General features: G+C 41.3%; 1 protein-coding gene across 1 annotated transcript; it reads right to left on the bottom strand.

Annotated features, from left to right (window-relative positions):
- Positions 1–6,988: 6,988 nt before the first annotated feature.
- Positions 6,989–8,746, bottom strand: FZD10 (frizzled class receptor 10). The gene has a single exon (XM_072880108.1). The coding sequence runs from the start codon at positions 8,744–8,746 to the stop codon at positions 6,989–6,991; it is 1,758 nt and encodes a 585-aa protein (XP_072736209.1).
- Positions 8,747–10,234: the final 1,488 nt, after the last annotated feature.

Genomic DNA, 10,234 nt, shown 5'->3' with positions numbered 1-10,234 from the left:
AAAAGAAGAAAAATGGTATAACTGAAAAAATGTCAGAGGTCCAGATTTCAATACCATGACTCCTAATATTATCAAATTATTGTAAAGATCATAGTCCAGTTTGAAAATTTGTTTAAAGTTAAAGAACCAGGAAGGTCAAAATCGGTCTCATCATTGCTATTTGTAATATAGTTGTAAGTGTAGCATTGCTATAGCTGTGAAGACCTAAGTATATGAGAAAGATAGGCTGAAGGCAGATACAAGGTTTCTATTAGACCAGCTGGGTATAACTGGGAAAAACTTGCAAGCTTTGAGGCATACAAACCTCTCCTCAGGCTAAAAGCTTTTGAGTGCAAGGTGGGGGTTTTTTTCCTGTTTTATCAATTGATCAAATGTTCTTTCTCCCTTTCCTGTTTATTATTTCACACAGATAGATATTAGTCTCAGATAAGGGAAATATGAAATAACACATATACAAGACTGAACCAAACGATGTTTGTCTTCAACAAAAGAGTATTTTCAAGTTTAAGGCACCTGCTCAGAACTGGCAGTCTCTTCTTGACAGTCTCCTGTGTTCATCAGCACCTTTGGTAGCTCCGAACTTTGAACCTCCGTTTCTTACCACAGTCCTTATCCAAAAAGAAAGATGAAACACAAGTTTTGAAATATCTTTTCGTTTATGTCGAACAAAAAAGCTCAAAGCAGTCATAGCCACTGGCCAGTACCACAGAAAGCTGTGTGTGGGCAGATTAGAGACTAAAAGGATGGGATCACTTGAGAGGAGGGTAAGCGAAGCAAGGCACATGCAGATGATGAAAGACTGATCAGCAGTGGAAGAGAGGGGAAGGGGAACAGAAGTGCTGATCAGTGAAGAAAGGAGGAAACGAAGCACATTGTGGGCTCAACTCAAAATGTTGCCGTTCATCGTTAGCTCCCATGGATACTATGGGTCTAAGCCCCTTGGAAAAGGTAGACTCGTGAACAGAGATGTAGATTGACTAAAGAATTTTTGATGGGGTATCCTGCCAGCAGGAAATGCAGATTTATTAATACTGAGCATTCCGCAATAAATATAAGTGCAGTGTTCTCAAAAAGCCTACATAAACTAAAAAAAGAAAAATAATTTCCACTCCATTCCAACATTATCAACATCCAATATTTCTGAATTTCACTTTGAAATGACACTTGGTTTTGCAACATACTATACTTTGTCCATTCTAGTAGTAGCATATTTTGAAAATATAATTGAAATAATTTCACTCACTGATTTTTTTTCCATATCATGGATTTATGTCATATCAGGACTTTCAAAAAAATGCTCTGATGTTGAAAAAAAAAAAAGTAAAAAATAATGACTTTTTCTGTAGCCCATGCTTTCCCTGAGATAGGAAGTTTGATTCAAAGCATACAGTGAAATTAGTTTGACACCCATTGATTTCAGTGTAGCAGATCTATGAGGAGATCTTGAAGAATAGAAGGAAGAAACTAGTGACAACAAATTGAAGGAATTCCTTTTTAAACAATACCTTACAAATATACACAATGATCACTCAGTCCTGCCTTTGATGTACAACTCCCCAAAGCTTTAACTTTGCTACTACAGGAAAAGCAGAATTGGGTTCCCAAACCAGACAGGCACGAACCACATCTGTTCTCAGACACACTAGAATTAACTAATGAGATACTGCCGACTGCAGTGTGTATTTGCATCTAGATTGGCAAGTCCATACCAAAGTCCTGCATGTACGCCATTAACTAATCAGCGGAGACTCATTTCTGTGATTTGTCGTACGGCCCTTCGTGAAGTCAAAGCCTTGTTTTGTGCTGTTTTCTAGAAATACCCATTACATTTCACAAGTAAGACAAAGCTATTTGGAACAGTATTTATTAAGCTAAAATCTGATCTTCCAAACCAGGACCTATGTGTTTCACAAACCTGACCATATGTCTCTTCTGGATAAACATGTAAAGATACAGAAAGCTCAAGCTGAACAGATTCACGGGCAATACCTGCTATTGATTGGACAAAAAAATTAAACCAGGTTAATATTAACACCCAGGCTGATTTTAACTTGTAGCAGCTGATTTTAACTTGTAGCTCACTGAAAATAAAGCTTTTGTAATGGAAATGTTGATACAACCTTAACTGAACAGCATAAAAAGTGCTACTGAAATACAGTTTTGAGTAAGCTCCATCAAGGAGTGTTTTGTAAATGAATAATGACTTTGCTTAAAGCCAATCAACATCAAGTGTGTTAAAAAAGATGAAATAGTGCTGGAAGGCAGTGGGAGGTAGAGGACCCTCAAAGTGCAAACAGGTGCTGATCTCCCTTCAGGGGGGATTGAGTGGCACAGACCTTACAGGCCTGTCACTTCTGATCAAAGCAAGCTCCAAGACCACATAATCACCATCACCCACCTTTTAAAGGATGCCCTGATTTATCATCTGTCAGTGTTAATAACTTGGCTACTCTGTCTAAAATACTTAAGAACATTACACAAGGATAACATTTCAATTTTTTTTTTAAGAAATGTGTAAATGTTTTAAACTAAAATGCACTAAAGTTCCTCCTTTGAGGCCATCTGTTGTTGGAGACCACCTGTCATCAAAAGACCACCTGAGCACATAATATCCCATCATTACAGAACTATCCCCTTGAAGCCATGGATTTTAAGTGTTAGAATAAGAAGGGTGTATGTTACAGACATTGTTGTTACTGGGCTTTTCATATAGTTTGAAGCCATGGGATGACAGCAATATGTGAATAATGGCTTCATAATAACATACATATGAAATGCTACTTTGGGAAAAATCTGATAAGAGATCTGAACATTCCTTGACTGAGCTCCTCGCATCCTTTCAACCACAGTGTTTGCACTGTACTGTTCAAAGTGTCCTAATACATCATACCTAAAACTAAACCTTGAAACTACTGAGCTTAATTTTGTTTTTATTTATAAGAAGCATTGGCATTTCACTGAGAAACAAGCCTCATATTATTGTAAATAGAATTTTGTGGTTTTTTTCTGAATCCTATTTTTCCCTGCTGATCTTACCTCATACTCTTACCTCATTAATCTCTCTTTAGTAAACAAAAGTACTCTACCAAGCTACCCTTGCCAAAAAAAGGAACTTCCTGCCTTTCTTCTACCTGGCCCTAACATATGAATCTCTACCTGAATGTTGAGACATAATCTGCATCATCACAACCTACACAGTTTGAGACAATATCTACCCTCACGGGTAATCTACAGCTCCGACGGGAGACAACAGAGCACTTGTACACAAGCCTGTGGCAAACATCTGATTCTTGATTTACAGTGTATGTATACACTAACAGAATGAATTTTTTTGAGATATGTTTATCTCATAAATGCCACTGGACTGTGATAAAATATCCTTTCCAGAAGGACATTCTGGACTTGCATTCCTTCCCCAACAAGTTTGCTATGGAGTGACTGAATTGTTAGTATATCCACATATAGATACTTTTGTTAAAAGTCTACTGATAAGCAAATGCCCAATAGGCCTTGACAGTAGCTAGAGAAAAATCCTATAAAATTCAACAAATAAAAACATGAACATGATTTTACTAAAATACAAAATTACTGTGAAAAGTAAAGACATTTAAAGTATAATATTTCTGTGAGATTTTCTTAAAGTCTTTTTGGTATTATTATTATTATTATCATCATCACCATTTAACTAATGTGCAGACTTTTAAGACAAGAATAAAATTCTCTGTTAAATTATTAATAATGTTATATTAAATCACTGAAATGTGAAAATAAGTGTATCACTTTCCCTTAACAGTTGTAAGCTTCCAATTCCTTAAGTAGCAACTCGACTTCAATATTAAACTGCTAAGACTGTTAGGAGTTATGGGACAGTAAGAAGTACAACTTCTGAATTAATTAATTCTTAAGATGTCCTTAAAGACAATCTTTATACTCTGCTGCATTTACAGTACATTAGTCCTGATGCAATGAAATCAGTCTCATTACATACTTAAAGAATCTAGTTCGCTTACCAGTAAAAAAAAATAAAATCCTGAATAACTGCAAAGCTGAAATAAAATCTAAATTCTTAGTTTACAGTTTAGCAAGAATCTGTTTGTAACATGGTGCATCTAGCCAAGCATTCATATTTGGCAGTTTCGTAGAAGAACTTGCAGTTCTGCTCTGTGACAATGAAGGGCCTAAGCTGACAACTGATTAAACTCAGAATGGCAGCAGGAATTCAGCCACTGCTGAACATCTTTCTTCATTTTTTTCCTCTTCCAGAATCCTAGTAGCAGACTGTAAAAACACATGATCAACAATGAAAGCAAATCATTTTCTATAGTCTACAAAAATAGTGAGATGTTTATTTCATTGGCTAATGTATTTTAGAGCGAAGCCTGAAACCATTCTCTAAACAAATCTGTGTCTAGTAAAACCAGCACTAACCTTCACATCAGAGATGAAATATATGTGAAGCAGATACGTTACTGGCAAGGTGACACACATAATTGGAGCAACCTGGTCTAGTGGAAGGTGTCCCTGCCCATGGCAGGGGGGTTGGAACTAGATGATCTTAAAGGTCCCTTCCAACCCAAACCATTCTGTGATTCTATGATTCCATAATAACAAACCACATTTGAAGGATTCCTGTAGCAATTTGTCATACACGGATTATTTTAAAACTTTGTATTTCTTGGGATCTAATGTAATTGATCTTAACTAGAACATATCCAGATACAAAGGCATTAATTCAGTAGTTTCAGAAGTGGATTTGTTTAGTGCAATGTCCTACTTTGGCTCCAGCAGGATTAACTTCCAGGGCATCTGAAAGCTGTGTATAAAACAGCGGCACATAGGCACAAAGGAGGAAAAATATATTTCCTCTTCCCCCAAAAGATAAATTCTACACTGAAAGTGCTTCGCATATGTGCATTTTAGACATAAAGATTATTAAAAATACTTGCTACATTATTTTTGCCATTCAAGTTCCTAGTCATTGCTAGAAACATTTAAAAAGACTACAAGAAGACAAAAAATCATCTGTAGCACTGCGCAGATAAATTGAAAAACCAGGCCACTAAGAAAGATCCTTGTGTTATAAAGTTCCTAGCCACAAGATGACTGTCACAGGGATCCTCACTCTACCAAAGTCCATTACGACCTCTCTTCTTTCTATGATGAGCTACCTGATAAAGGGTTTTCTAGAAAATGAGGTTATACTACTATCGCACCAGGTGATCACACAGCCTGTTAGTTAACTGCATGGAAAACTTCAGGTTCATACAAAATCATGCTCCACTAAAAACTTTTTGAGAATGTGTTCACAATTTTAACTTTATCAGATAGCTTTCCTAAAGTAATATTCAAATTCTGTCTTTATATTTCCCCTCTTCTTTCTCCCCATCTTCCCGAAGTCTTTTCCCAAATAGTAGTGATACTTTCAGTAGTGTTAGAAGGGAAAAAAAAATCCCTGAAGAGAAGAGACTGAATTGTATTCAAACTGTGCTGAAGTGAGCCAGCTATCTTTAACATGCTGAACATACCCTATGTAAATTTTAAAGGGGTGTTAACCAAGGATCATTGTTGTAATCTCAGTGCTTTGTAAACATGGTACTACACTACATCACTGCAGCTTTTTTACATCACTAAAGCTTCTTCCCATTCGGTTTTCTCAGTTGCAGAGGTTCACAGAAAGGTGCAACTTCAAAATCCATTTATTTAATTGCAACTTGCAATTTCTTTTGAGTAGATTGTTGTTCTATCTGCTTATACTTGCAGGCAAGTATAACAACAGCTATTATATTCGAAGTGTGCTTTTATCAAATAATTGAGAAAACAAGTTTATTAACCACAAAGCACATGAGAGAAAGTTTAGAACACACAAAATTATCAAACTAAAGAACATATTTTATTTTTAATAAAATAGTGGAGCATGAAAAATAATTGTATATTACAAATATATACAGCACAAAACTGTGCACCCCCAGCACAGTAAAGAGCATCACTCTATACAAAGCTTCCCTTTGCAGAATCTAGTGCTTCTTGATCTATTCATAGTGAGAATTTGTTTAACAATAGAAAGAGTCAATAAGCCCTTTGGGTCTCTTTGAATTGATCCCCCCCCCCCTTTTTTTTTTTTTGCACAAATCAGTCCAAACGTGTATAACATTGGCTTGATTTCCATCAAAAAGCCACAAAATGTAACACTAAAGGGTTTCTGAGGACTAGACCTCTTAGTTCTTTTGTTAAGAGATTTCTTTTGTTGTCTTTATGTACAGCAAAATACTTGTTTCTCTTTTCATGTCATGGTAAGAAAAAAAATGTATTGCACATTATTCTTATTCACAAAGTTTGTGTCTGGTGCAGGAAGTTTCTCTTTTAGTGAAAGAATATTGGTGAGCATTATAGATTGAACCTATTTTTAGGCACTCCAAACCCACTAGGCTGAGATGAGTTGTAAAGGATTTCTCTCTCTCTCTCTCTTTTTTTTTTTTTTTAAAGTTAGCACAGAAGTTGCTTTCACAGATAGCATACTTACTGAGGATAGGCCTCTTTGGGACCTTAGTTTCCCTAAAGAGACAATGCTCACTTGGGCACTTTTAAAATAAAATCATTGCTCCATAAAACTTGACTATACCTTGTTACTCAGAAACTTGTAGGAAATCCAGCTCAGCTACATGAAAAAGTTAAATAGGGTGGTGTTTTTTTTTTTTTTTTAAAAAAAAAAAAAAAAAAGAAATCTGAGGGCTGGATGAAGTACTTAACTACAAATTAGTAACAGAAGAGACTGTTTTAATTCACAATATTTCTTTCACTGAAAACCTTTCCATAAGTACATTTACCTTCAGCTTTTCACCAGGTCCTGAATTCAGCGTGATACATTTTTTGCCTTGAGATATTAAACCATTCTCTGACAAAAAAAGCACGATTTATTTTTTAATTTCTGACTGCTACTGTGGACATTTGTAAGTCTGTAAGGTGAGATATAGTCTTTTCTAAAACCTGGTCACACACAAGTGGGTGGTTGTAATGTCGATTCATATTTTGCAAGGTGAGTTTTCTGTGGATGTTGAGGTTTTTTGTAGATTCCGCTACTTGTAATAACACTTGCAGGTTTTCTCCTACTTCTCTTCTTTAATCTTCGACTACAAACATTTTGCCAGGACTGAAGCGTCTTGGAAGTCCAGATCCACATACCACTAGTAATGCCCACAACTAATAACATAAAAATTTTGACCATAAAAATTTCTACTGCCGGAATAGAGTTATTCATCATGCAGTCTAAATTTTTAGTCTGATTGTTCATCTTGCACTTCTGTTGAGTTGCCACAATTTTCCAATAATCCATATTAAGTCTTTCATAAAAATAGCAAGCTATCACGCAAGTTGCAGGCACTGTATACAAGACTGAGAAGACACCAATCCTGACCATAAGTTTCTCCAACTTGTCAGTATTTTCTCCACCTGTTTTCATCACCCTCCTGATATGAAAAAGGGCCACAAACCCAGAAAGAATAAAAGAAGTGCCAATGATTAGATAACAAGCCAAAGGAATGAGTACAAACCCCGTCAAGGCATTCACATCCATGCTTCCGACATAGCACAACCCTGTCAGCTCATCTCCAGCCACCCTTCTCATAACTAGGATCATTATGGTCTTCACAGCTGGAATGGCCCATGCTGCCAAATGAAAGTAGCTACTGTTTGCTTCAATTGCTTCGTGCCCCCATTTTTTCCCAGCTGCTAGAAACCAAGTTAAAGTCAAGATTACCCACCACAAGGAACTTGCCATACCAAAGTAATACAGAACCAGGAACACAATGGTGCAGCCAGTGCTCTCCAGTCCTTCCTGGATGACATAGAGTTGGCCGCTGTCCCTATCACAGGCAATACTTTCAGCACCTGAAAAGAGGCGAATAATGTACCCCACTGAGTAGACACAGTAGCACATGGAGAGGAAGATAATGGGCCTCTCGGGGTACTTGAAACGCTGAGGATCTATCAGAAAAGTGAGTACAGTAAAAGCACTGGAGAAGAAGCACAGAATGGACCAGATGGCAATCCAAATGACAGCAAATTGTTTGTCATCCTTGCTCCAGTAAACATCAACCCCTGGGGTGCAGAGCGGCGCGCAGGAAGCACTCTTTTCCACATGGTGGAACTTGCCAGGATTTTCACAGGAGGTTCTGCTGAGGCTGTCCTTATGCTGCTGCAGATCGTGGCCACTGCTGGGCCTCTGTGGACGAAACATGGGTGGCAGCATGCTGGATCCTCTGGGTGGCTCATCTGATCCGTTGTTGGGGGCTTCCATGCACAGGTAATTGGGGTCATTCTTGTTGGGCAGTTTGCTGCAGTCTAAGGAGTCTGGCCATTTAAAATTGAACTGCTCCATAATAGGAGAGCATTTCAGCCTCGCCTGCTCGCACATAACCCTGCAGGCTGGGATTGGCGTAGAAACCTGCTCTGTGCACATAGGGGCATAGAGGGAGCAGAGGAAAAATTTCAGATGGCTGTGGCAACCATACTCCACCAAGGGGGCAAACTCGTGCAGCTGAATGGCAGCTTCCCTTTGGTTTTCGTGGCCCATCAGGTTAGGCATCCTCGTCATGTTGTACCCTATATCCTTGCACATGGGGATTTCTATCGGCTGGCACCTCCCGTCACCGGGGCGGTCAATGTCTATGGAGCTTATCCCCGCGCAGAAGCAGGTCAGCCAGCAGAGCACCAGGAGAGTCTGCACGAAGTTCCTCGGCGCTGGCCCCATTGTGGCGGCCGCGGCGGCGCAGGCAGCCACGCGTGCGGCCGGAGCGCGGCTCCCTCCCGCAGGCGCCCGGGGCGGGGAGGGGGCGAGGGGCAGGCGGCAGTCACTTCAGCGGCCGCACGGCCGCTGCCCGGGACGGCATCGCCCCCGGCCTCGGCGGGGGAGCTCGGCGGCGGGGGACGGCGGCACGCAGGTCAGCATAGCTCGGGCCGCGGCCGCGGGCAGCGCCCGCGCCGCTCCGCGCCCCGCGCCGCTCGGCAGCGGCCCCGCCGGCAGCGCAGGGCGGCGGGCAGGCGGCTTCGCCAGCAGCGGGAGAAGGAAGAGTACCGCCAGTCCACAGATGCGCGAAACTTACTGCGGGGAGCCCGGCAACTTTCTTTTCCCCGGGCTTCCACTTTTGCGATCCGTCTTTCCACCACCCTTCCTCCGCCTCCGCCTCCTCCTCCTCCTCCCCGCTGCTGCCTCCCCGAAGCGCAGGCAGAGCGACGCCGGAGCAGTTTGGGGCTGGGCAGATCCGAGCGATCACTGCTCCAACTTGCACATGTCCCGGGCGGCTCTTTGGTGCAGCGGGTTCCTCCAGGGATTTTCCTCTTCCTAGAGCGGGTCACAGCTCCGTACTTTCTTGCCGAGAGGTGGGGATTGGTTTATCCGAGTGTAGAATAAAGGAGGAGGAGGAGGAAATATCTAAGCCATTGAAGAGGGGGGCCTGAAAAGTCTCCCCCCCCGCTTCTCGCCGCCCTCTGGTCTGGGTTTGCAATAGGTCGGCTCTTCTGCGCTCCGCAGAGCAGGGCTGCTCGCCTGTGCGCGCTGTCTGCCTGCCGGCTCCGCTCCCCCCGCATTAGCAGGAGCTCCTGGGGCTGGAGCAGCTGGGGTTTTTAGGGGGCGGTTGAGTCCAAGGATAAAATAATAAAAAAATAAAAACCTGTGCAGGATCCGCCTTGCATACGACATCCACTTTGCATGAGAAAGGTGAAGCTGACACGGTGATTACTTTCCAATCACTCGGAACGCCTTGAAACCTCCTTAAGGACCCCTACAGGTTTTCCTTGATCAGCACAGATTAGAAAAAGCCCCATTTGTTTCTCTTTCCTTCTGTCTTTCTGTCCTTCCTTCCTCCTTTCCCTCCCGTTGCCCTCCCTTGAAAGTTTAACAAGATCTTTTCTCTAGAAGGCGTCAGCCTAACCTCCCTCGCTCAGGTAGGAAGCCAGGGAGAGGGAGTGCTTCAGACTTCGTGTCTCCTAACGAGAGGGCTGAAGGTGGTGCCTCCCTGACTGCCTTTATTGGAGGGGGGGCGATGCTTTAGCAGGGAGGATGTGGGGAGGAGGATGCATTTTATGGCGAGTGCTATAAACTCTTCGCTGCCAGGGTCATAAAATATGGTTGCTTTCAGCCTGGAATCTCAGCTGTTTTCAAATGTCGTGCTTTGTCTCGAATTCCTAAATGAACAGGACAGGCAGGATTGCTGAAAAAGTACCTGATGGTGTTTTTAAT

The sequence above is a fragment of the Ciconia boyciana genome, chromosome 15, assembly GCF_034638445.1.
Source record: "Ciconia boyciana chromosome 15, ASM3463844v1, whole genome shotgun sequence".
NCBI lineage: Eukaryota > Metazoa > Chordata > Aves > Ciconiiformes > Ciconiidae > Ciconia > Ciconia boyciana.
The sequence above is the reverse complement of the archived record's forward strand: the minus strand, read 5'-3'. Positions and strand labels throughout refer to the sequence as shown.